Source organism: Canis lupus, chromosome 31, assembly GCF_048164855.1.
Source record: "Canis lupus baileyi chromosome 31, mCanLup2.hap1, whole genome shotgun sequence".
Lineage (NCBI taxonomy): Eukaryota > Metazoa > Chordata > Mammalia > Carnivora > Canidae > Canis > Canis lupus.
The window spans coordinates 18,693,448-18,718,600 of NC_132868.1; the positions used below are offsets into that span (position 1 = coordinate 18,693,448).

General features: G+C 54.2%; 3 protein-coding genes across 11 annotated transcripts in view; 2 read left to right on the forward strand and 1 right to left on the reverse strand.

Annotated features, from left to right (window-relative positions):
- Positions 1-217: 217 nt before the first annotated feature.
- VWA5B2 (von Willebrand factor A domain containing 5B2) lies at positions 218-11,827 on the forward strand. 6 transcript variants are annotated; one of them, XM_072807612.1, is made up of 21 exons: positions 218-331; positions 628-694; positions 915-1,059; positions 1,174-1,344; positions 3,114-3,345; positions 3,514-3,671; positions 4,198-4,329; positions 4,560-4,684; positions 5,083-5,238; positions 5,630-5,740; positions 5,820-6,028; positions 6,120-6,231; positions 6,738-6,923; positions 7,788-7,959; positions 8,050-8,363; positions 8,863-9,052; positions 9,155-9,511; positions 10,293-10,430; positions 10,520-10,603; positions 10,682-10,905; positions 10,992-11,827. In XM_072807612.1, the coding sequence occupies exons 3-21, from the start codon at positions 921-923 to the stop codon at positions 11,538-11,540; spliced, it is 3,759 nt and encodes a 1,252-aa protein (XP_072663713.1). In that variant the 5' UTR covers positions 218-331; positions 628-694; positions 915-920; the 3' UTR covers positions 11,541-11,827. The 6 variants fall into 6 exon arrangements, with proteins under 6 accessions (XP_072663713.1, XP_072663716.1, XP_072663712.1 ...); XM_072807610.1 differs by having other exon boundaries at positions 219-331; positions 8,047-8,363; XM_072807613.1 differs by having other exon boundaries at positions 219-331; positions 3,114-3,333; positions 8,047-8,363.
- Positions 8,385-17,829, reverse strand: ALG3 (ALG3 alpha-1,3- mannosyltransferase). Of its 3 annotated transcripts, none has more exons than XM_072807629.1 (9): positions 17,088-17,828; positions 15,080-15,179; positions 14,843-14,990; positions 14,574-14,734; positions 13,929-14,049; positions 13,325-13,530; positions 13,105-13,182; positions 12,291-12,434; positions 11,900-12,150 (listed from the first exon to the last, which is right to left on the reverse strand). In XM_072807629.1, exons 1-9 carry the CDS (start codon positions 17,281-17,283, stop codon positions 11,988-11,990), a joined length of 1,317 nt encoding a protein of 438 aa, XP_072663730.1. In that variant the 5' UTR covers positions 17,284-17,828; the 3' UTR covers positions 11,900-11,987. The 3 variants fall into 3 exon arrangements, with proteins under 3 accessions (XP_072663731.1, XP_072663730.1, XP_072663729.1); XM_072807628.1 differs by having other exon boundaries at positions 17,125-17,310; XM_072807630.1 differs by lacking the exon at positions 13,105-13,182 and having other exon boundaries at positions 8,385-12,150; positions 12,291-12,433; positions 17,088-17,829.
- Positions 17,830-17,941: 112 nt separating this feature from the next.
- ECE2 (endothelin converting enzyme 2) overlaps positions 17,942-25,153 on the forward strand; it is a 32,716-nt gene continuing 25,504 nt past the window's right edge. Inside the window, exons 1-3 of one of the 2 annotated variants that reach the window (XM_072807626.1) lie at positions 17,943-18,218; positions 23,879-24,162; positions 24,674-25,150. In XM_072807626.1, the coding sequence (XP_072663727.1) occupies positions 18,023-18,218; positions 23,879-24,162; positions 24,674-24,961 (768 nt within the window). In that variant the 5' untranslated portion in view covers positions 17,943-18,022 and the 3' untranslated portion in view covers positions 24,962-25,150. Of the gene's footprint in view, positions 18,219-23,878; positions 24,163-24,673; positions 25,151-25,153 lie in introns of those variants that run through there. The other variant, XM_072807627.1, reaches the window with a different exon arrangement.

Consider the following 25,153-nt stretch of genomic DNA (forward strand, 5'->3'; position numbering starts at 1 on the left):
GCCGTGCGGCGGCGGGGCGAAGGGGCGGCGGGGCGAAGGGGCGGCGGGCCCTGCACTGCGGCGGGCCGAGCCGGGGCGGCCGGGGCTGGCGCGGGGGCGGCGGGGCGCCGAAGCGGGGGCGGAGGGGAGCGGCCCCCCGCCGCAGCGGCAGGCGGGGCCGGGGCGGGCCGAGGGCGGCGCTCCCGAGCGGGGCGGGCCCAGCGCCCGCAGAGCCGACGCCCCTGCGCGGACTCAGAGCGGCCGCCGCGGGAGCCGGGAGCGGGTGCCCGGCAGGTGCCCGGACCCACCCCGGTCGGGTGGTGGCGCCCGGATCTCCGCAGAGGACGCCGCGGTGAGGCTGGGCGGCCCGCGGGGAGGGCGGGGACCCCTACACCCAGCCGGCTGCACCCCCTGAGCGCGGCTCCGTCCTGCGGGGTGGGGAGACGCGGGTGCCCTGGGCCGCCCCCACGGAAGCCCCCGCCCCAACACCCCTCCGGGTCTCGGCGCTCCCCCAGCCCCCTCCGCTCCGGCCCGCAGCCCCGCCGGCGCCCCGGTCAGGCTCTGCGCTCGGGCTCCCGGCCGCGGCCGCCCCTCGCCGGCGGGGACCTCGGGGTGCTGGCCCTTTAAAGCCCCGCTCTCCGCCCGCAGCATCCTCTCCTCGCCGCCCGCGCCACTCCGACAGCTGGCAGCCGCGGGGAGCCCCGGGGGCCGGCAGGTACGGGGGCGGCGGCAGCTGCGGCCCCCCAGCCCCACCCTCCTCCCCGGGCGCCCGCGGCGCCGGTTAATCATTAACCCCCCGCTGCCCGGCTCCCCGGGTAACGGGCCCGGATGCCCATCACGCCACCCGCCTCCCCGCGCCACCTGTCGGGCCCGCGCGAGCCCCCGCTCCTGGCCCCCGGCCCGGGCCCGAACCCCGCGCTCCCGCCCCCCCGCAGGGCGCCATGCCCGGCCTGTACTGCCCCTCCGGCTGGACGCCGCTGCCGCTCACCGACTCCTGGGTGCGGGCCTGCGCCAACGGCCCGTGCCTCAGCCTGCGGGCCCGGCTCACCTACCGCAACCCGCAGCCGCAGCCGGTGGAGGGTGAGAGCTGGGGGCGCGGGGCGGGGCGCGGGGCGCGGGGGGCGCGGGGGCCGGCGAGGGCCGAGGGCCGAGGTCCGAGGTCCGACGCCGCCTGTGCCCCGCGCCCCGCCGCAGGCGTCTTCGTGTACCCGCTGGCGGAGGCCGAAGTGGTCTCGGGCTTCGAGGCGGAGGCGGCCGGACGGCGCGTCTCGTTCCAGCTGCAGAGCCGGCGACGCTCGCAGGCCGCCTGCTGCCGCGCGCTGGGCCCCGGCTGGGGGGCCCCCACGCCCCGCCGCTGCCCGCAGGGTGAGTGCGGGCCGCGCCCACCCCCCGCCCCGCCCCGCCCCGCCCCGCCCCGCGGCCCACGCCTGCCCGCTGCCCCCCAGCCGCTCAGCCGCTCATGCATCAGTTCATGCCTTTCTTCAACAGTCGCGGACCGGGCGCCTGCGGGGGCGGGGGAGTGTGACCCAGGCCTGACCTGAGCCTGCTCCCCGCCTGGAGCCTGGGCCAGGGCCGTGGTCACCTCCAAGCTCCCCGCGCCCCGCACGGAGGCCCCCTGACGGCTGGGCTGCGGCATGGAAGCCCACCCCCCTGCCAGGTTCCGTGGCTTGCGCTTCATTCTTTCATTTATTTGCACATTCATTCCTGTACATGGGATTTACCATCCCGGTAAGAGAGACAGAATCCAGTGGTGCTGAGAGTTGGTATAAGCCCAGCAGTTAGTTAGAGACCAGAGGGAACTCTGGATTGAGGCCCCAGGAATGTTCCAGAAGGAAGTGGAGCGGCATTTGACCAAAAGGAAGGGTATGACTCGTGAAGTGCAGAGGAGGGAAAAGGCACTCCAGTCAGGAGCAACGGTGTAAGCAAAGGTCTGGAAGTAAGTTGTGTTGAGTGATGGTAATAAAATACCTCGTGTTTGTAGTAATTTACAGTTGACAGAGTCCAGTCACTGGTGTCACCTCATTTGAATCCAGAGAGGTATGTAATGTAAGTGCTGTTCTCTATCCCCGTGTTACAGGTGTGAAAATAATAGTAACAGCCTCTGTGTGTTGGATGCTGGGCACACACTATCTCATTTATTCCTCACCATAGTTTTTGAGATGTAGTTCTTATGATTCCCATTTCATGGATGAAGAAACTGAGGTTTCTCAAGACGAGACTTACCAAAGGGCAGAATTAAGTCATAGAGCTGAGACACAAAACCTGATCCTGTGTCCTCTCCACTCCATCAGGCTGTCCCCAAGCCTCACCTGGTTGCGATAAAAGCCCCTTTCTTCCTTCTCTTTTCTTTCCTTCCATCTTCTTCTTCCCTTCATTTATTCTGTGAGCATTTCTCGAAAGAATGGATACATGATTACTGTGGAGAAATGAGGCAAAGTAGGGCTATAAAGGTAGCCTGGAGCCAGATCATGTAAGGCCTTGACTGCCGCTGTACACACCTGGCCATTTTTTCTTTAGCAGCACTGACTCCCATGATTCCCCTGGTCCCCAAATAAACCGACAGTATAAGTAAAATGTTGTGCTCAGTATGCAAGTACAGCTGTATGTCCTGTAGCTAGTTTCTAAGCAGATGACTCCTTCTAAACTCCTCTTGGGTAGAAAATTCTAGAGCTACTCCTATGGGCAGTGGGGAGCTCCGGACTGGGGACTTGTGAGCAGGCTGGGTCCCAGACTATGGAAGATGTCAGTCCATATGGGAGGGTCCTTAGGAAGACAATACCCAAGGGTTGAATGGTCAGGCACAGGCTAGGGAAGAGGGACAGAGGGTATGGGTCCCCTAGGATCTTGGTGGTGGTGTGAGCATGTCCCCTTCTCCTCAGCTCTCCGTTAGCGGTAATGTCACTGCTCCTTTTCCCGATGACAGCCATATCCTTCTACCACCATCCTGCCTCTCCTTCAGCCATCATTCAGCTCATGCCTCCATTCTGCATCACCAACACATTAGCCCCGTGTCTCTCCCACTTTGGAAAGTTCCCGTTGCCCAGGCTCCCCTGTCTCAGTGCCTGCTCCCATTTCCTATTTCCCCCATCTCTCTCCTTCCAGCCCCCTCTGACCCCTTTTCTCACTCATCGTAGGTCATCTTGTCTTGGATCTGGCCCAGGCCCGGTCCACATTGGTGCTGCCCACAGGCCTCATCAATGCAGCCGGCACCATGACAGTGACCCTGTGCAGCAGCCGGGAGCTGCCCTCAAGGCCTGATGGGGTGCTGCGTGTGGCTCTGCCCTCTGTGCTCACCCCGCTGGCCTCACCAGGCCCACCTGGGCCCCCCAGGCCTCCGGGGCTCTGTGACGACAGGTTGGGCCTATGGTGATTCTCTTCGTCCCTCCCTCGGCTTCTCTGGGTCTAGTGCGGGTGAGGGGGCTTTGGTAGGGTGCCCTGGGGGATGGGCAGGGTGGGGAAGGGCTGGGGCCATTCAGCCAGAGGGGCTAGGGGCCTTGGTGGTGGCCCAGTGACTCTCCTCATGCTCCCTTCCAGCCCCACCAGCTGCTTCGGGGTGGGCAGCCCTCAGGAGGAAGGGCTGGCCTGGGAGGAGCGAGCTGCCCCTCAGGATGTGTTCTCGGGTCCTGCCCGCTGCCCTGCCCCATACACCTTCTCCTTCGAGATGCTGGTCACTGGGCCATGCCTGCTGGCAGGTGGGTGCCCCTCCTAGCATAGCTGACTGGGGAACAATTCAGGGCTCAGGACTGGGAGGAACACAGGATGAAAAGAAAACAAGGAGCTAAGCCTTAGGAATTTCCAGTTTTGGTGAGGGCCATCCCCTGGACACTTCTACACAATACACACACACCCCTTGGTTTGTCAGTGTAACTTATTTATATCTCACTCTACTCACCAATGGGAAGAAAGATGATTATTACATTGAGAGCGGTCCAAGTGATGAAGTGGAGTTTCCTTGTGCAAGAAGTGGGGGAGGATGCTAAATCAGCAGCTGGTTGATATACGACTGATCAGCCAGGCTCAGAACTGGGAATCCACTTCCCAGCCCACAAAAGCAGACAAAATCCCTCCCTTTGTCCGTGCAAGCCGATAGCTTGGACTCTGAGAGCTGGGTGCGATCAGTCCCGATCCTTGCCCGCATCACCGTTGTCTGGCAAGGTGATATTCGTACTGGCTTGGGGTGGGGCGATCATCCCCTCTCCCTGCCTGCCTCTCCCTCAGGCCTGGAGAGCCCCTCTCATGCTCTGCGGGCAGATGCCCCACCTCATGCCAGCTCTGCGGCCACCATCTGTGTCACACTAGCAGAGGGCCACCGCTGTGACCGGGTGTTGGAGATCCTGCTGCACCCCAGTGGTGAGAGACTGGGGCAAGGGGGCCAGCTCTGACCTGCTTCAGGAACACCTGGGTAGCGTTTTTCCAGTATAGATTTCTGGGTCCCAAGCCAGATGAATCAAATCATCTGTGAGGGTGGGCTGCATGGTGCAGGGAGGCTGGACTTGCAAGGTCCTCCTGGGACAGTGTGACTGAGCAGTTGGGGTCCAAAGACAGGGACTTTCCTAATAGCTGTGTCCCCTCTTCCCTAGAGCCCCACCAGCCACACCTGATGCTAGAGGCTGGCAGCCTGAGCTCAGCAGAATATGAGGCCCAGGTGAGGGCCCGCCGGGATTTCCAGAGGCTGCAGCGAAGGGACAGTGACGGGGACCGGCAGGTATGGCTGCCTGGAGTCAAGGCCTGGCCTCTGACCTCACCACCAGCTGCACTTGTGCACAAGGAACAAATAAGCAGACTCGTGTTATGATGGGAGGAAGGGAGCTGTGTCTTAGCAGGACCTCGTAGTGGCTGCCACCACCATCCCAAAGGGCTGACGAGTGTTATCATAGGAGGGCCCACGCAAGTCTTCCTGGGGTGTATCTCAGAGCATGGGGGCTAGGACTGACAGACAGAGACCAGCCACCTGCCTCCGCTCTTTCCTTTATTCAAAGGACTATAAAAAGGAGCTCCCTCGGGTGTTTTAGATAGAAAAAGGCCTGAGGGCTAGGTCCCGCTGCCAGCCCGGGCTAGGGTTCCACTAAGTCTGGCCCAGGATGACTGGGGCTCCCGCATCAGGTGTGGTTCCTGCAACGACGCTTCCACAAGGACATCCTGCTGAACCCCGTGCTGGTGCTGAGCTTCTGCCCAGACCTGAGCTCCAAGCCTGGGCACCTGGGCACAGCTACACGGGAGCTTCTCTTCCTGTTGGACGGCAGCAGTGTAGCACACAAGGCCTGTGGGGCATGGTGTGGGCAGGCCTGGGGGCAGGGGCGGGGGGTCTGAGGTGGGCTGGGGGGCAGGCTCTCGAAGACACACGCACGCACACACCCCTACCATACACACATGCATCTCCTGGATTCCAGGAGCCTCTCTTACATGTGAAGTTACATTCATTCACACTGAATCCCAAACCCAAGGATTCACCTACCCCTCCAGGGGCTGTCACACACTCAGCCTCCCTCACACTTTAGGGTCCCCCGCCTCATCTGACACGCACAGGGCCTCTCCCAGACCACCACCACCAGCCCCTCATTTTCACGCAGCCTGGAGAAGGCAGGCAGTCTGGCATCCCTACCACTGTCCATGGGGCCTGCTTCACGCTGCCCTCCCCGGCCCTCCCCAGGATGCCATTGTTTTGGCCGTGAAGTCACTGCCACCACAGACGCTCATCAACCTGGCCATGTTCGGCACGGCGGTGCAGCCCCTCTTCCCAGAGAGCCGGCCTTGCAGTGATGTGAGTACGGTCCGGGGATTTGGGGGCCTAATGAAGATGTTTCAGCCTGCCGTGACCAAAGGATGCCTTTTCTTCCCAGGACACTATGCAGCTGATCTGTGAGAACGTTGAGACCCTGCAGGCGGCAAGTGGCCCCCCAGATGTGCTGGCCGCGCTGACCTGGGCCATGGGGCAGCCCCAGCACAAGGCCCACCCTAGGCAGCTGTTCCTGCTGACTGCTGCCTCGCCCGTGGCTGCTGCTACCCATCAAACCCTGGAGCTCATGAGGTGGCACAGGGGGGCAGCCAGGTATGGGGTGGGCGGAGGAGCCAGGTGCCTGAGACTGACCCCTGCCCCAAGAGGCTCCTGAAGGTCACAGCTACTTCCCTTTCCTCATCAGGTGCTTCTCCTTTGGGTTGGGGCCTGCCTGCCACCAGCTGCTTCAGGGTCTGTCTGCCCTCAGCAGGGGCCAGGCCTATTTCCCAAGGCCTGGGGAGAGGCTGCAGCCCATGGTGAGCTTGAGCCCTGTTCCCTACTCCCAGGAGTCCTTCCCCCAAGTTACACTAAGCCTGCAACAGAACCCAGTCAAGTCTCGGGGTCTCTTGGCACCCTTGACCAGGACTTCTCCCCCATTCCAATTCCTCTCCTCTGAGATGCCAATCAGGAGAGGAGCTGCTAGTGCTGTTGTGAGGTACTGCAGGAGGCAGAGGTGCGGGGGACATGGCCTCTGACCACCCCCTAAATCTTACTCTGTTTTGTTCTGGTGCTGAGCCACATCCACGACAAATCTTGCTTCATCCACAGGTGTGGCTCAAGCCAGGAGACAGACCAAACCCTGAGGGCTGAGCACTCAGTCCCCTTGCTTATTTCTACCCTTCCTTCCTTTGACCCCAGTCTGACCCTGCTCCCCTCAGCCCAGGGGCTGGGCAAATGGCATCAGCCGAAGGGTGGCCTTCCCGCTCTCTGGGCTGTGTGGCGCCTCTCTCTCCCATGTCCTCCCTCTGGCCACTCCTCACAGCTGGTGCAGGCTCTGCGGAAGGCACTGGAACCTGCTTTGAGCGACATCTCTGTGGACTGGTTTGTGCCTGATGCGGTGGAGGCACTGCTGACCCCCCGGGAGATCCCAGCACTCTACCCTGGGGACCAGCTGCTCGGTTACTGCTCACTCTTCAGGGTAGATGGCTTCCGGCCCCGCGGCCCAGGGGTAGGCCTGGGCTGGGGTGCGGGTGGTAGGTCTGGGATGTCTAAAGTCCCTGCATGTCTTTAAAACTCTTCTTCCACTCCCTGTGCCTCTCCCTGCCAAGCTCTCCTACTGTACCCCCAGCCTCCCCAGAGATGACACTGGGCTTCTCAAGGGGATCCAGTCTGCCCTCTACATGAGGTCTTCCACTGAACTGCCCCAGAAAGTGTTGTCCCTGGCCTTTTCCCAAGGTCATCCAAGCACACAGCCACAGAAGACAGCCCTAGCACTTGCTATAAGAGTTTTGTTGAAATTCACTTGTTTCTTCACATAGTGCCCTAGAGAAAGCACCATCTGGGTTATTTCCTAGAACACTCAGAAACATAGTCTAGATGAAATCTCAGATCCCACCTCTAGCATGTACTAGCCATTTGATTTTGGGTGAGTCACTTCACCTCTCTGAGCCCATTTCCTCATGCTCATTTTTGTTATAGGGTTGTTGTAACTGGAGGTCACAACGTGCACACTCTTGGTAGGACACTTGACATGTAGTAGGAGTTTAAGAAATGATAGTTATTTTTATTTATAAAAAGCTTTCTCTCTCTACAAGAAATAAGCACACTTCCTCATCTTGATCATGAGAGCTATATAATGGAGCGGTGGCCTTTTTGCCTGCCTGCCAGGAAGCTCAGGGCCAAACCTGAAGCTCAGCCACAACAGTTCTATTAACCTTATGATTACCTTATATGCTTCCTCCGTCCTCAGTACTAGGCTTTCATTTCTGGTTTAACTTTATTGCCTCTTGTGGTGAGACATCTTAAATCCTGTTTGGAAAGAGGCAGCATAAAACTACAATCAGGTTTTTCTCCAATGACTGTCCCTCTCTAGGGCCAAGAACCTGGCTGGCAGAGCTTGGGAGGCTCTGTGTTCCCATCCCCAGAGGAAGTCCCATCTGCCACCAGTCCTGGCACCGAGCCCACTGGCACCTCAGAGCTCTTGGGAACAGGCACTGTGTCAGCGGAGCTGTCCAGTCCATGGGCTGCTGGGGACTCAGAGCAGAGTGAGTACCTGGATGCCGCATGCAGCTGTGTTGGACGAGTGGGCCATAGGAGAGGCCAGGGCTGGAATCTGTTCTCTTGCCTCCCAGCAGGTACTGACGCTCTGACGGACCCAGTCACAGACCCTGGACCCAACCCCTCCTCTGATACAGCCATATGGCGCCGCATCTTCCAGTCATCATACATCCGGGAGCAGTATGTGCTCACTCACTGCTCTGCCAGCCCGGAGCCAGGTCCTGGCTCCACAGGCAGCAGCGAGTCCCCTGGTTCCCAGGACCCTGGCTCCCCCGAGGGCACGGCTCCCCTGCAGCTCCCTTCTCAGCAGGGCTGCCGCAGCCTGGCCTGGACAGAACCTGCAGGCTCCCGTTCCTGCCCCCTGCCACCACCCCCACTGGCTTCAGTCAAGGTGAGATTCAGTCCACATGCATTCTACTACATATCCAGCAAATGTTTATTGACTATCTGCTATATGCCATAAATTGTGCAGTGGTCACTATTAAGTCCAGCTGAAGAGATAAATGGGTAAATCTATGATACCATGTTACACACAGTGGTGAGCACAGCAACATAGTAGCATGGGGAGAGTCAGAGTCAAGATGGCTAGTCCTGTTTGAGGGAGTCAGAAAAGCAAGAGCCACATCTGGAAGAGTAAGTAGGAGGTAGCCAGGCAGGGGGAGAAGACATGAAGAAAAACAGAGACAAGTAACAATCTCAAGGGAGAAGTTGGGCATGGGGGGAGATGGCACTGGGAAGGGGGCTGGAGGCCACGAGGACTCTGGCCTTGCTCCTGAGGGTAGTGAGCAACTGTCCACCGTTTCAAAGGGCTGTGTGGCCAGTGGTGTATACACGTATGGTGGCCAGAGCTCTGTATTCCTTGACTGGCGGCCCCCACTTCTTATGTACAGTCTGGGGCCCTGAGTGCTGAGGTGCTGGGTCGTCGACGCAGAGCAGCTCTGGCCGGCCGGAGCCTCTCATCGCCTCCGGGTCAGGTGAACCCAGTCCCTGGCTGTCCCCGGCACCCCTCTCTGGGCATAGCACGAGATGGGCCAGGCCCTGAGTCAGGGCTGCAGCTGGGACAGGGCCCAGATGACTCAGGTAAGGGTTGGATGGGGAGCTGGGTCCTGACATCACAGAGGTCTTAAGAGGTGGGGCCTAGGGTACCATGCTGCCCCTGCCGTTATGGTTGTCTCTCTGCAGGAAACCTGCTCTCCCCAGCAGCTATGGACTGGGACATGCTGATGGAACCCCCCTTCTTATTCTCTGCTATGCCTCCCAGTGGGGAGTCGGCCCCTCCGGCAGTGACACTGCCCCCTCAGGCTCCACGCTGCCACGTGGTGATCCGGGCCCTGTGTGGGGAGCAGCCTATGTGCTGGGAGGTGGGCGTTGGGCTAGAGACATTATGGGGACCTGGTGATGCTAGCTCACTGCCTCTATCACCTCCTGAAAGAGAAGGTGCTTGGGACCAAGCACTCCATCGGCTGACGGCAGCCTCCGTGGTCCGGGACAATGAACAGCTGGCTCTCCGTGGAGGGGCTGAGGCCACAGCTGACCAAGGTGAGTTGCTGGTGGGCCTGGTGAGGGCCCAAGGAGCCTGTATGGGGCAGAGAGTGGCAGAGGTGTCGGTCTGTGTGTCTGATCACCCTATGCCTCAGTTTGATCACAAACAACTGGAGGTGGTTCACCCATACTGACAAGAAAAAGAAAATAAGCAGCGCAATGGAATGATAAAAGTAGAGAATGGGGTTATATGAAAGATATGCACACCATGAGGTTATATGCCCTTGTGAGCACAGGACCCAAAACTGGCAAGCTTCCTAGCAGCCAAAACAGAGGGAGATGTGATCTTCTTAGTAACTCACAGTGCCTATAATATAAAAACAAATCTGTCATTCAGGTGGACTCCTAAATCAAATACTGAAAATTTCAGTTCTTCAGTGGCACCAGCCGCACTTCAAGTGCTTAATACTCACACATGGCTAGTAGCTACCCTCCCAGATCATGCAGATCTAGAACATTTCTTCACTGCAGAAAGTTCTATTGGACAGTGCTGAGTGAGCAGAAAAGGCGCCACCTTTTATACACCTAAGGTGGTGTATAAAATGTTGTTTCTGGGTGGCCAGAGGGTCTGGCCTGGCTGCGGGCTCAGGGTTCAGCCTAACGACTGTCAAAAGTTGGGGAGTCTGAGCTGGCTCCAGGAAGGAACTGTACCCTGTTCAAAAGTGGACAGAGGGAAAAGCTAGTGGAAAACGGAGATTTTTTCCTATAAGGCTCTCTGTAGAGGGCAGGCGGGGGAAGCGCACCTACTCCAGTTTAGCGTGCTGCTCTTTGGTCTCAGGCCATGCCCGGAGGTCCTGGCTCCGAGCCCTTCAGACGAGCAAGGTCAGTTCTGCCCCCTCCTGCTTCACCTGCCCGGTAGCTGTGGATGCGACCACCAGGGAGGTCCTCCCATCAGCCCTGCAGGTGCGGAGCTCAGGTACAGTCCCTCCTAGGTGACCTCTCAGGTGCTGGCCCTCGCTTCACTGCCCGCCTCCTAGTTAACAACCACCTCCTGTGCCCCTACAGAGCTAGCTGAGCCCCCAGGCACTTCTCCAGCTCCTCAGAGCCATCTAGATGCAACTCTTCTGCCCACAGCTGTGCACTCTAAAGGTAACACTCAAAGTCGGGTGGGGGCAGGGGACAGCCACACTTAGGGACCACAACTGGCACTGACTGGCTCCATTGCAGGACTTCAAGGAGGCTCTCTGACAGGCGCCTGGAACCCGACCCAAAATGGCAACCCCAAGGCTGCCACCAGAAGTCCTCATCGCCATCCCCCCCAGCCTCCCTCTAGGCTCGGCCTGGGCAGAGGGAAGGCCAGAGGCTCTGACAGCCACAGACTCTGCAGCCCCAACCAGGGCCAGGCTAGTGACAGCAACAGTGAAGGCAGCAACCATGACTACTTGCCCTTGGTGAGGACTCGGGAGGTGGAGGGTGGCGCCGCCAAGGCCAGGGCACTGTCTCAGCTCGCTTCTCCCCCCACCTCCTCTCTCCTCAGTTGCGGCTGCAGGAGGCACCCGGCTCCTTCCGCCTGGATGCGCCCTTCTGTGCAGCAGTCCGCATCCCACAGGAACGCCTGTGCCGTGCTTCACCCTTTGCTGTGCACCGTGCCAGCCTCAGCCCCACCTCGGTCTCCTCTCCCTGGGCGCTTCTGGGACCTGGTGTTGGCCAGGGTGACAGTGCCACAGCCTCCTGCAGCCCGTCCCCCAGCTCAGGCTCTGAGGGTCCAGGCCAGGTGGATAGTGGGAGGGGCTCAGACACCGAGGCCTCAGAGGGTCCAGAAGGGCTGGGTGGTGCTGACCTGCGGGGCCGGACCTGGGCCACAGCTGTAGCACTGGCATGGCTAGAGCACCGCTGTGCTGCAGCCTTTGGCGAGTGGGAACTAGCAGCAGCTAAAGCAGACTGTTGGCTGCGGGCCCAGCACCTGCCAGATGGCCTTGACCTGGCTGCCCTCAAAGCCGCAGCCCGGGGTCTCTTCCTGCTGCTCCGCCACTGGGACCAGAATCTGCAGCTACACCTGCTGTGCTATAGCCCGGCAAATGTGTGAGGGCTGCCCATCGCTCTGGCTGGCGCTGTCCAACAGACTCAAGTCACTGCCACCCAGGGCCGGCTTCTCGGTACTGGGAGGGGCAGGCTGGTGTCAGCCTGACCCCCACTGCTTCTCATCTCCTTCCCAGAAACCCCCTGCCCTCACAGAAAGTGCCTGCCTGTGCTCTCTCCCCCTCCTCCCACCCCATGCCCTTTCCCTTCTGAGCTCTGTGCAGTGCAGTGGGAGGGGAGAGAGCCACAGCTCCCAAATCCTATGCAATAAAGTGCCTCTTAGGACTGCCCAAATGAGTTCTTTATCTGCAGTGTGCATGCCCCTCACAGCTTGGTGCAGGCACTTCCATGTAGGCTGCACAGAAGTGGACTTGGTAAGGTTTATTGGGAAGGACACAGAGTCTATTCCCATCCAGAGTCCTAAGAGTGGACTGGAGGGGAAGGGAAGTGGACCTCAGTGGGCTTTCTTGCTGTGCTGGACGCTCTTGGGGAAAGGCTGGGGGCCCAGCCAGAGCTGCAGCAGGATGATAGCATGGCATATGTGCAGGGCAGCAGAGCTGCAGGACGTGGATGGGTATGTGTTCCAGGAGAGCTCGATGAGCCCCAGCACCAGCAACCTGGAGATGAGAAATAAGCTCAGGTTTTGCCCAGTTTCTAAGCCTGCAGCCCTTTGGCTTGCCCCCAACCCTCCACGGTTAGCCTTGGGATGAGGAGCTCCCTGGCCCTTCCCACTAGCCCAGATGGTCCCAGCCAGTACCTGAGCAGATGTGTAAGCCAGCGTGCAGGTGTGGCCCACAGGAGGTAAGGCAGTGTGTGGAAATACCAGACGTAGAACTGGTAGTGGAGGGAGCGGCTGAAGCAGATGCCAATGAAGTTGGAGGTGAAGAGAGTAGAGATGATCTGTATGCAGTGGTCAAGGCCAAGGGCAGGAGTAGAGGGCCACGAGTTGGGATGGGGGCAGGCAGGGAGGTTCCAAAGCAAAGGGGCAAAAGTTTGGGGTCAGATAGCCCCCTGGATCTACATTTCTGAGATGCATACTTTTGGACAAGTTTCTTAACTTCTCCAGGCTTGCTCCTCAATCTAATGTGGAGACAAGAATACTAGGACCACAGGGCCTTGTGAGTTTAAATTCATCACTTACAAACTGAGTGACCTAAGTAAATTACTTAAACTCCTTAATGTCTTGATTTTGTCATCTGTAAAATAAGTATAATAATAATAGTAATAATAATAATAAAAAGCCTCCCTATTTCAGAGTCTCTTGTGAGCTTTACATGTTAGAATGTATGTAATTCTCTGAGAACAGCATCAGGCAGAGAGTAAGTAGTCATAATGGTAAGTCAAATAATAATATTTAGGATTAAGAATGAAATATGCTTAAATATGTAAAGTGCTTAGCACAGTGGTGCAGAGTGGTGGAGGGAACAGCTCTACTCCATGAACAGGGCCTGTAGTTATTACTGGCACCTCGTTTTCCTTCCCCTGGCTCACCAGCCATCCAGGGCTGACTGACCAGCACCCCAACTGTACCTGGAGAGGGCAAGACTTACCCTCCCATGATTTAAAGGATATGATTGGGTGTGAGGGGCTGCGGTGGAACCTTCCTTTTGGAGGGATCCTTCAGCAGCGACAGGATACTTTCCCCTGTCCTGGGGAGAAGCCATTCAAATATTTATCAAGCCCCCATCCTAGGGCAAGCTCTAGATTCACGCACATGAACTCAACACGTCCCACAAGCAGGCCCTTTATCCTTCCCCCAACTCTGCCCATGATACTGCTCCCCTTTCTCACCTGTGCCACTTGCAGAAGGCAAAGAGAAAGAGCAGGGTGAGGTGGGCGGCCAACAGTGCCACGTGGAAGGCACGATGCAAGAAGAGGGCCTCAGGGAGGAAGCGCCAGTTCACTGTCCAGCGGAAGAGAAACTGGCGGCCAAGGTCAAAGGAGCGGGATAGGTAGCCAATGGGGTTCTCCAGCAGGAAGGGTAGCCCCAGCACCACCTGAAGACAGGTATGACATCAGCAGAGATGCCCAGACTCGAGCTTTCATACTAATCATCAAGGGGAGTGGACAGAGGGTGTAGGTCTCAGGGGATCCCAAATTCCCCCAGGAATAGCAGGAAAGCCAGCCTCCACATCTAGGCCAGAGGCTGGGGCCAAAGAAGCTGAGAAGGCAGGTAATAACAGAACTTTAAGTTTGGATTCACCAAGTCATAAATGGGCAGAATCAGACCCTCAGAAACCATCCAGTTCAATGCCCTTATTTTAGAACTAATAAAAGTAAAGCCCAGTATCAACTCCCAAAAACCCTGTTAGCTTTGAAAAAGTCTCAATGATGGAAGGAGGCCAGAGAGTAGCCTCCCCTTCATTAGGAAGGAGAAGGGGTAGTGGGGCAGTACCTGAAGAACAGCACAGATGCCCAACTTGGGAAGGGCTCCACGGAAGCCAAATTGTGTGAGAAGAAGAAACAGCAATCCAGGGGCAAAGAGCAGCACATTCATCTTCACGGAGACTGCCAGGCTGGGGGAGGTACGGGAGAGGAAGAGTGGAGATCAGCTCCAAGGCCATTTACCCCACTCAAAGATGCCTCTCTCTCTGACACACACACACACACACACAGACACACACACACACACACAAAGCAACTCCTCCCCTCCAGGACGGGGCCCACACTCCGAATTCCTGGAAGGAGGGTAAAGCAGCCTGGGAGGAGGCTGAAGGTAAGGGGCAGATACCAAGTCTCTATGCTCAGAGTGAGCCAGCAAATACATGTTTAGAGTATTTAGAATGTGCAAGGACCAACTCCAATAATAGATGCTGTCTGGAAGGAAAAGAGGATTGGGAAAACAGTGTGTGTGTTGAGGGGATGGGCACAGAGACTTTCTACAGATCCTAGACTTGTTTAGTAGGGCCCTGACTGACCCATACTGTCTGGTTACTCCCCTACTTCCTCTGCTGCAGAAAATTGGGGGATGGAATTGGGGAATTGGAAAATTGGATGGAAATACAGAGTGAGAGAAGGGGAGGAAGGGAGAGGTGTTGACCTGAAACAGCAGCAGCCCCAGCCCCAGCGCCGGGCCAGCAGGAGGTTGATACTGAGAAAGAGCAGCGCCATGGCCACTGGGTCATTGAAGAGCCTCAGCACGAAGATGGAGTGGACGCGGTAAGAGGCGCAGCACATGAAGAAAAAGACGAAGGGAGGTACCTGAGAGGTGGGGACAATGGGGAACAAGGTCAGCTCACTAACCCTGAGCCATCCCTACTCCCCAGCACTGACAGTTGGGGCCCCCTGGTCCTGGCAGTAAGGACTCACCTTGCAGGTCTGGTGGTAGATCAAGAAGACAAGCAGTAAGGTGGCCAGGTAGAGCACAGCAAAGATGTGCTGGGCCATGCGGATGTCAGTGCCCCGGCCAGTGGCATAATACAGCCCCATAAAGATGTACACAAAGCCGGCTGGGTACCTGGAAGAGGAGTCTGGGTCAGGCTACCCAGCCTGGTATCCAGTCGGTCGGTCCCTCAGGTCCTCACTGAACCCTGTATCACAACTCACACAAGAGGTCCAGTGTCACCCTGCAGTTGGGTGTAGTCATAGGTGCCGTTGATGACGCCTTCCACCTGGGCCATGTAGGCCTTCCAGTCAATCTCTGTATCTGGAAAAGGACAGGACGGTGTGGTTACTTCCAAGTTCAGAACTTGTCTGCCTCACACACACATTCAGCCCATCAAAACACAGAGTTCCAGCTCTTTTCCAGGACATCTATCCCAACCCCTTATCCAACTGCCTATCTCTGGGTGAATCCAAGCAACTCAAAATCAACATGTTTGTAATTGTCTGTACTTGAACTCAAACCGTTTACTCCAAAGCTGCTCCCCTTCCTGGGTTCCATGAATGGCACCATCAACCTCCCAGCTGCCCAGGTCACAAACCTGGGTAACATCTTTGACACTTGTTTCTTATTTCCAACACCCAGTCACCAAGTCCTATTTTTCATCCTAAATAACTACTATCTTTCATCCTTTTCTGATATTACATACTAAAATTTGGAACTGGGCAGCCCGAGTGGCTTAGCGGTTTAGCGCCACCTTCAGCCCAGGACCTGACCCTGGAGACCCCGGATCGAGTCCCGCATCGGGCTCCCTGCATGGAGCCTGCTTCTCCCTCTGCCTGTGTCTCTGCCTCTCTCTCTCTCTCCCTCTGTGTGTGTGTGTGTGTGGCTCATGAATAAATAAATAAAATCTTTAAAAAAAATAAAATAAAATTTGGAACTAACATAATCTCTAGCCTCAATAATGCAACAATTTCCCAATTAGTTTTCCAGCTTCCACGTTTACCCCACTACAATATATTTCCCACCCTGCAACCAGAGAGCTCTTCCTATAATAGAAATGTCAGATCTCTCTGCTTAAAACCCTTCAATGATTCCTCAAGGCTCCTAAGGTAAAGACTAAAATCTATTATTCCCAATTCTGGAAGAGGAACCTATGAATTAATGAGGTTAAGTGACTAGTTCAACAGTGAGCTAAGGGTAGAATTGAGATTGGAACTCCATGAGGTTCTAAATTCTTAACCACCATGCTAATTGTTCCCTTCACACAATTTAGACTGCTTCACCATCTGGTCTCAACTTGTACAATCTCATCTCTCACTGGTATCCTCACTTGCATTGTTCCAGCTCTTAAAAAAAAAAAAAAATTCAGTTCCTCAAAGGAAGCAGGTTCTCTTTTGACTGGAAGTTTTAGTTACAGGATTCTCTGCCTAGAGTGCTCTCTCTCCTCCCCTTTTCTCTCTTTCCTCAACTGCCTTGCTCTTACCTTTCAAGGGGGACTCTAATGAGCCTTCCTTAACTCATCAAGTCTGGCCTAAGTGCCCTCCTGGGTCCTTTATGGCTCCCTGGCTTACTACTATCATGATGAATGATCCACTATCATTTTCTGCTAACTTATTTTTGCCCAGGCCCATACACCCAGATAGGAAATGTGTCTATTTTTTCACCACTCTACCCCTGGCATCTAACATAGTGTTAAGCACATGATAAACATTCAGTAAATGTGTTGAATTAATTATCTTTAGCAAGAAAGCCTTAAGCCCAGTGTCTAGATTCAGCTTGGAAAGGAGCCCCCAATAAGACCAAAAGGACTCAAGTGGTCACAAAATGCCAGGTGGACAAGAGACTGAGACTTCAGAATTGAACAGATGGGAAAATTCGGAGCCAGCAGGGGAAAGGGCATGTCCAAAGCAACAGAGACAAGAAGGAGCAGCAGTACATTAACTCGGACCCAGGTCTTTTGATTTCCAGGCTGGCTTATTTTCTTAGCCTGGCAGGCTGTATGTTCAGGGTAGAGGGCCAATCTCTAGGGTCCCTTCTTCCATCATGGGGGAGGCATTAAGACAGGGTTTGCTTTTGTGGAGCAAGCTCGGGACCTGGGTAAAAATCATGGTCTGCAACTGACGGCTGATTGGATCCGGGGTCTGGATTTCAGCTCCAAATCTGGGTCCCAGTTTGGGTAGGGGGTTCGGGTCCCCCTCCCCACCCTCCCCTCCTCCTCGGCGCACTCACATGCCACCCTGTGAATGACCCAGAAGGTGATGCCCACCTCCGCCAGGCAGAGGCAGGCGGCCACCAGCAGCGTGTAGCGCGGCTCCAGCAGTAGTAGGCGCCGCTCTTGCCAGGCGCGCCGCAGCCATTGTCCACAGAGTCCCGCAGCCCGGGTTGCGGGACCGGACCGGCCGCGCTTCCGAACGCCCGCCGCCATCTTGACGGTGCGCCGCTCGTGTTGGCCCGCCACCCCGGAAGCCCGATCCCTCGGCACTTAGGTTCCGCTGCCCGCGCCGGCCGTCCCAACGGACTGATGCTGACCAGTTTCGCGTCCTATTTTTCTCCATTAAAAATTATTTCTTCCACATCTTTCCTGGTGGACTGCACACTCCGTACGCGCGGGAATAGTCTTACTCCTCAGTACATACTTGGTTCTAGGCACACAGGCGCTAAAGTAGATCGAACGTTTGCTCGGAAGAGCAGCATTCCTCGTGTTCTCCCCTGCCTGGCATCACGCTTCGTCTGTGTTCGTCTCTCCTGGAGGCCAAGACCTGTGTCGCGCGCCTCCTACCTCCTCTCAGAGCCTGCCGTGTGCTCAAAACTGGGTACAAAGGAATCTTTCACTAACTTTCAGGCTTCTTAATGGAAGGAGCCGGGCAGACAAAATATGAGAGGAAGCAGTGATGAGTCGAGGGAGTCCGACACTGTGAGTTTGAGGGAGCAGCACGTTTGGAGGCTTCAAGTTCTCAATGATGTGCTTTTCCCACCCGGAGTATTCTTCCAAGAGCGCTCAGCAGAGGACGGAAGTTCCACGTGTTTCTGTTGAGCAACTGCAGGTGGTGGGCGGAGGCACGAAGACCACGCCCCCGAGCGCTCCCCTCCCCATTGGCTACACTGGGCGCCAAGCCGGGTCCGGAGGTGCCGGCGCTGTGCGGGGCCGCCCTGCAGCCGCGAGCATGGCCTCTCCGAGGGCCCCGGCCCCGGCGCGGGAGATACCGGAGCAGAACTGCTGGTACCGTGAGGTCCAGTACTGGGACCGGCGCTACCGGAATGCCGCGGACTCTGCCCCTTACGAGTGGTTCGGAGACTTCTCCTCCTTCCGTGCCCTCCTGGAGCCTGAGCTGCGGCCAGAAGACCGTATCCTCGTGCTAGGTGGGTAGTCCCCGCGCTGCCCAGCCCAGGTGGAGCTGGCCGGACCCGGCCCTGCCCGCTTTCCTCGAGCCTGTGCCTCTCGGAGGACACCCAGTCGGGAGCCAAGATGCACCTTTAGCCAGGGCAACAGAAGCCAAGAGATTCTTGGTCACACACACACACACACACACCCGCCCCGGAGAAAGACAGTCTTGAAATCAGAGTTTGTAGATATCCTAGGACCCTCGGGGAGACAGCCTCGAGCACTGGGGAGCTCAGAGGACCTAGTTCAAGTCCCACTGCTGGTTGGCTGTATGACTTAGGACGAGTTGTGAACCCGTTCTGAGCTTCAGATTCACTCCTAGAAACGGAACTGCGAGCTCAAGTCGGGCGAGGAACGTTCAGGCACCTCGAGCACGATGCCTAGCGTTTATCTGTTAGCGCCCGTGAGCACCGGAAGCCACTGTCACCTAGAAAGACCTCTCTCCACACTCCCCGCCCTAACCGAAACTTGATCCTGTGCCCCATGTGCAGTGAGCACGAGGATAGCGCCCTCTGCGGTCGGAGGGGAGATTGCAGCCAAGGTTGGTGGGATTGTCCACGGCGTCCAGATAATGCAGGGATTTACAAGGTGGGGGGCTCTGAGAGGTCCAGCTGCGCCCTCAGGGTTCTCTCCCACTGCCAACCTTGGGGACTTCAGTGAAGTTTGGGCCACGAGTTTCCTTCCAATTTAGTTTTTTATTTTGATGTTTGTAAAAGCATGTGTATGTTTAAGTGCAATATTTCATATACATATATATATATATATGACCTCTATAATACAGTATACGTGTAAGGGATAAATAATAAATGTAATGCGTCCAGAAACCCTACGCAATTTGAGAAATAGAACATTCGTAGGACTAGAAAGGAAGTATAACCTAGTGCTTAAGAACTTGGACCCTGGAGGTAGTTAATTTGTGTTGGAATCTTCGCTTATGTAACCTTAGCTGTGGAATCATGAGCAAACGCTTAGAATCTTAGCTGTGGAATCCTGGACAAAACACCTACATTTCTGCAACTTCATTTTCTCAGCCTTAAAAAAAAATAAGAGTACTTATTTACTGGGTTTTTAAGATGACTGAATATGAAAGATATCTAGGACAATGCCTAGCAAAATAAAAGGCTCCATGTATATTCAAGGTTCTCTGCGTGGTTCCCCCCCAAACCCCACCTCCCCAGAGGTAAAAAAAAAAAAAAAAAAAAAAAAAATCCTCTCTTGAATTGTGTGCTTTTAAACTATTGTATTTATTTATAAATTTACTCTAGATCTATGTTTTTCAAGCTTTGGTGTCCATCAAAATCACCTGGAAAGGTGGATCCTACCCTAAGAGTTTAATTTCAGGGATGGTCTAAGATGGTCTTTGGGATTCTGTAGTTTCAACAAGCCCACAACGGATTCTCATGCTGGTAATTGGCAGACTAACACTGCCTTAAAATCTGCTTGACCAGGAGGTATCCTTTTCTGAATAGAGGGGAGAAATTCTAAAAATCAGAGGAAAATTTTCCTGGCAAGATTCCCAAAATTGAACAAGACCTACAACCTCAGAGTATCCTATGTTACATTCCACCTCAACAAACATAAGTTGAGCACCTGGTGGGTGCTAGGGAATGTGCTAGGCCCTTTCTAACTTATTTAGCCTTCATGACAACCCATACAGGTGAGTGATAATTATTAGAAGATTTACTCTAGGTTAGGAGTCCGTAAACTTTTTCTGCAAATGGCCAAATAGTAAATATCTTAGGCTTTGTAGGCCACTTAGTTTCTATCAGAGCTATTCAGTATTCCTGTTGTACTGGAAAGTAGCCACAGGCCATACATGAGTGAATGATACCTAATAGCTGTGTAGCAGTAAAACTTAACAAAAAGAGGAGGCAAGCTGGATTTGGTGACCTTGTTCTAGGTCGTTGTTTCTGGTTGGATTCCCCAGAAGCAAATCCTAAAATGAGGATTCGTGTCCCAGTCATTTATTAGGAAAGTGCTTGCAGGAGAAATTGGTAAGAGAGTGAGGGAACAGGGAAGGGGAAAAGGCCAAGCAGGATTGTGACCACAGGCAAAGCCTCTCTGAGGATAGTTTCAACCCCTAGTGTCAGAGATGCAAAATATCAGATGTAAACACATGCCAGGATGCCTGGGTAGCTCAGTGGTTGAGCGAGTGCCTTCTGCTCAGGGCATGATCCAGAGGTCCCAGGATCGAGTCCCATATCAGGTTCCCTGTGTGGAGCCTGCTGCTCCCTCAGCCTGTGTCTCTGCCTCTCTCTCTCTCTCTCTCTCTCTCTCTCATGAATAAATAAATAAATAAATCTTTTAAAAAAAATCTACAAGTAGATAGATGATAGAAAGAAAGAAAAGAAAAGAAAAAAAAAGAAAGAAAGAAAGAAAGAAAGAAAGACATGCTAAAACCTAGGAATGCTAGGGGGATCTAGTCAGAGCCCTGATAGTGTCCACTACTGTCATGAAGCAAATTAAGTGGTGAAGGGTGCCATCTGACTCCAGAGCTTCTATTTCTCTTGTTGCACAACACAGATGGGCATAGAGAGGCATCTAGAACTCTGTTGAAACTGATAAAATGGCCACATTGTGAATTAAAGCCTAATGGTCATGCTGATACAGCTAAAGATGGAATGTCACTATCAAAGGTGAGTAGACCTCTTGAAAACTGGGAGACAGTTTAGCATAGTGGTTTATGAGCTCTGGTTCTAGTGTGAGACAGACCTGTGTCCAAATTCTGGCTCTACCACTACTTGTGTGACCTTGGGAAAGTTCCTTATCCACTTAGGGTAGCCTCATTTTCTCCTTTAAGAACATGGTAATGGGGGCAGCCCCGGTGGCGCAGCAGTTTAGCGCCACCTGCAGCCCAGGGGTCTGATCCTGGAGACCTTTGATCGAGTCCCGCGTCGGGCTCCCTGCATGGAGCCTGCTTCTCCCTCTGCCTGTGTCTCTGTCTCTCTCTCTGTGTCTCTATGAATAAATAAATAAAATCTTAAAAAAAAAAAAAAAAAGAACATGGTAATGGGGACACCTGGGTACTTCAGCAGGCTGAGCGTCTGCCTTTGGCTCAGGACATGATCCCAGATTCCTGGGATTGAGTCCCACATCGGGCTCCTTGCATGGAGCCTGCTTCTCCTCCCTCTGCCTGTGTCTCTGCCCCTCTCTGTGTGTCTCTCACAAATAAATAAATAAATAAATAAATAAATAAATAAATAAATAAATAAATAAATAAATAAATAAAATCTTAAAAAAAAAAAGAAAAAAAGAACATGGTAATGGAAATAAGAGTATCTTCTAGGGGCACCTGGGTGGCTCAGTTGGTTAAGGTCATCAGCCCCGCATCAGGCTCCCTGCTCAGTGGGGATCCTGCTTCTTCCTCTCCCTTTCCCTCTGCCCTCCCTCCCACACACTCATGTGTTCTCTCTCTCTCTCACTCTTTTGCTTTCTCAAATAAATAAATAAAATCTTAAACCGTATCTTCTATATGGAGCTACCTTGAAGATAAACTAAGAAAATTCTTATAAAGTACTTAGCATAGAACCCAGTGTTCAGTGACTGTTAGCTATCATTAGTACTGAAAATGGGAGTCAGAGAGGCAGCTTATCCAGGACTGTCCAGAGATCAGAGTACCCTGCCTGAGGGCTTGTGTGTCTAGTACCTATGGCTAGATCTTCATGATAGATGCAGGTGTATGGCTGTCCCAGCTTTGCCAGTATCACACAACTCTCATTCTCTCTCCTTGTTTGACTGTATGCTTCTGATCCTAATTTGGCTTCAATTTGTATTTCCTATGGAGAGAGAAGGGACTGACCAGAGAGGACTGACCGCCAGCTCAATCCCTATGATGGTTGTTTTTCCTATTATAAATTAATGAATTGGTATTTTTGGCTTACACCTCTGTCCCTTGGTGTTAGGATAGCATCCACAGTGCTCTGGGTTCCCATGTAATAGGTTCTTGGATGTGGCTCAGTTCTCAGGGCTTGGCTTCCCTAAAGCTTTACCCAGGATGGCAGTGGTCAAGCCCCTTCTTATTGCCTGCCTCCAGTTACTGAGGCAGTAGGATTGGAAATCAATGCTTTGTAAGCAGGATTGGCTATGTGGTGAGGTTTTGTTCTTTCTTCATCCTTTAGTAAAGTTCTCTTGGAAGATGCCATTCCTGTACCAAGGGAAACACAGGAAGGAAATTTGGGTTTGTCCACAGTTGGGCAGAGCTCTGAGGATATATGAGGTCAGGTGTGGGATGGTGAAGGGATTGTGAGTCAGAGAACCCAGTGAGATTTCAGCTTGAAGTGACTTAGGGTCTCTTGTAAAGCTACCCTCACGTCTCTCATCCCCTGTAGTGTATCTCCTGGGGCTTGTTGTGGTTCTAATGTAGAAAAACATCCACTAGGCTTTCCTAGGCAAGCTAGTACTCTTCCTCAGCTGTAGGGCCTAAGGAGGAACATAGGAAGGGGCAGCTGAGGACCAGCCAGCAGCCTCTGGGTGCCCTGTCCAGGTGCCAAGCCCTACTAGATTAGGGCTATCCCAACAGCTGATCCTGTGATCCTCTTTAGGGAGGCAAATGGGCATTAAAGGCAATCTAATCCCAAGAGCGGGGGATCCTCTGTGGGGCCACCAGAACTGTCGTCCAGCTCCATTCCCAATCTGAGACTGACCGTGAAAGGGCCAGCATATCTTCTTAGGAAGTCACACCTAGTGTGTTGTGGATCCACATCCTGTCCACTAACTCCCACCCCTTCTCTCACCATACTCTGCCCCCTGGGACTGCTTTTCAGTACTTCCCACCAGAGTATTAGGATTCCTCAAGACTCTGTCAACTCCCCTGAAAGCGTTGGCCAACTCACCAGAAGTGGGGACAAGAGCCACCCAGTGTGTTTTCACAGCCTGTCCCTATTGAAACTCTCATTGCATTACGTGGCAATTGCCTGAACACACATCTTTTCTTCCCACCAGCGCATGATCTCTCTATTTATCTGCAGAACCCAAATACAGTGCTTAATACTTTAAGGAATTACAAGGAATCAACTCCACCGTGTGTCCCCACCAAGTTCCCCTACACTGGTTAATTCTGCCTGGGAAACCAAAACAGAGTAGTAACCCCTAACATGAAGTCTTCGCAGGGCTGATAGCATCAAAGCTTCCCTGAGAGGTTAGGGATTAGGATAATACTATTAACCAAATAATGATATGGTCCTAATGATGCGAATAGTAACCCCATTCTGAGTATGAGGAAACAGGCTCAGAGCTGAATGACTTGCCATGGCTGTATGACTAGACATATCAGAATCTAGATCTTAGAACTTGGAAGTTCAGAGTTCCTTCAGCTATTCCCCAGCTGTTTTAGTTTTTAAATTTAGTGTATCACATCCTGCATGTAGGCTAGGTATTACATCTTCATTTTTCTGAATAGGAAGTCTAAGTTCGCAGTATGTAAACAACTTGCCCTAATCTACACAGGAAGGAATGTTAGGATATGGGCCCGGGTCTGTAGGACTCTAAGGCTCATGCTCTTTTTTGCACACGCTGCTTGTCCCACAGTTTGGGAGGGTTTAGTTTAGGCTGAGAGCAAATGGGCCAAGGGTGGATGCATAATTGGGAGAAGTGAGAACCAAAGCTAACCTAACCCTTTTGCCACCCATCCCCACCTCAGGCTGTGGGAACAGCGCGCTGAGCTACGAGCTGTTCCTTGGGGGCTTCCCTGATGTCACCAGTGTGGACTACTCATCAGTAGTGGTGGCTGCTATGCAGGCTCGCTATGCCCACGTACCCACGCTGCGCTGGGAGACCATGGATGTACGGGCACTGGACTTCCCCAGTGGCTCCTTCGACGTGGTGCTGGAGAAGGGCACGCTGGATGCCCTGTTAGCTGGAGAACAGGACCCCTGGAATGTGTCTTCTGAAGGTGTCCACACCATGGATCAGGTGCTGAGTGAGGTGAGGGAGCAACAAAAAAGGAGGGCAGACCAAGAGGTGGGGAGAAGGGATTGGGGTTTTGGGAGATTGAAAGAACTCAGAAGCCAGAAGGAGCCAAGTGGTAGGTCACCTTTAGGACTGTGGTGACCTGAAGGAGAAGGTGGTTAAGCTGGGTCAAGATTATAGGGGGGCAGGAGTGGCCAGGCTCACAGATGCTGATGATTGGCTATTGGGTTACCATAGGGAAGAATTAACAGCCAGCTTCCAGATAGGTTACACAGACTAGGAGAGTGAGCAGTTGACCAGAAAGCAGTGCCCCCTATACCTGACGACATGCCCATGCTCCTGGCTGGGTAGAAGATAGCCCTACCTCCATGGAATGACTAGGGACAGAGAGGAGGCTCACTCTTGCCATGAAGAGCCCTGAGCTACAGAATGTAGGGTGGTACCTGCAAGGGTATCTGGGACCATACTGACCTTTGAGAACCTGGAGATAGACTCCTCACCAGTGGCTTCTCTGTCTGCCTTGCAGGTGAGCCGGGTGCTGGTCCATGGAGGCCGGTTCATCTCATTGACCTCAGCTGCTCCCCACTTTCGGATCAGACACTATGCCCAAGCCCGATATGGCTGGTCCCTGAGGCATGCAACCTATGGCAGTGGTTTCCACTTCCATCTTTACATCATGCAGAAGGGCAAAGAGCTCACTGTGGCCCAGCTGGCCCTTGGGACCAAGATCCTTTCACCCCCTAGACCTCCCACCTCGCCCTGCTTCCTCCAGGACTCGGATCATGAGGACTTCCTCAGTGCCATTCAGCTGTGAGGCCAGAGGCATGTTTCTCCTGTCTTCCCTGCCTTTCTGCCCTGGGCTCTTCAAGTAGCTGAATTCCTGACTAAAGGCTTAGGGTTTGATTCAAGGTGCTCACAATCCCAGAGGCCTCGTGCCTAAGATAGAGCTGATGGAAGTGACTCCACAGGAAACAATACAGCCCAGGTCAAACTAGATCCCAAATCC

Bases quoted from the DNA above. Each gene is read 5' to 3' on its own strand.
- ALG3 (XM_072807629.1), bottom strand. From the start codon at position 17,283: ATGGCGGCGGGCGTTCGGAAGCGCGGCCGGTCCGGTCCCGCAACCCGG. The intron at 14,735-14,842 runs GTGAGTCCTTAC...CCCACCTCTCAG, and splicing joins TCTACCACCAGACCTGCAAG to GTACCTCCCTTCGTCTTTTT. The intron at 13,531-13,928 runs GTACTGCCCCAC...ACCTGTCTTCAG, and splicing joins GCATCTGTGCTGTTCTTCAG to GTGGTGCTGGGGCTACCCTT.
- VWA5B2 (XM_072807611.1), top strand. From the start codon at position 921: ATGCCCGGCCTGTACTGCCCCTCCGGCTGGACGCCGCTGCCGCTCACC. The intron at 6,232-6,737 runs GTGAGCTTGAGC...CACTCCTCACAG, and splicing joins GGGAGAGGCTGCAGCCCATG to CTGGTGCAGGCTCTGCGGAA. The intron at 9,512-10,292 runs GTGAGTTGCTGG...CTTTGGTCTCAG, and splicing joins TGAGGCCACAGCTGACCAAG to GCCATGCCCGGAGGTCCTGG.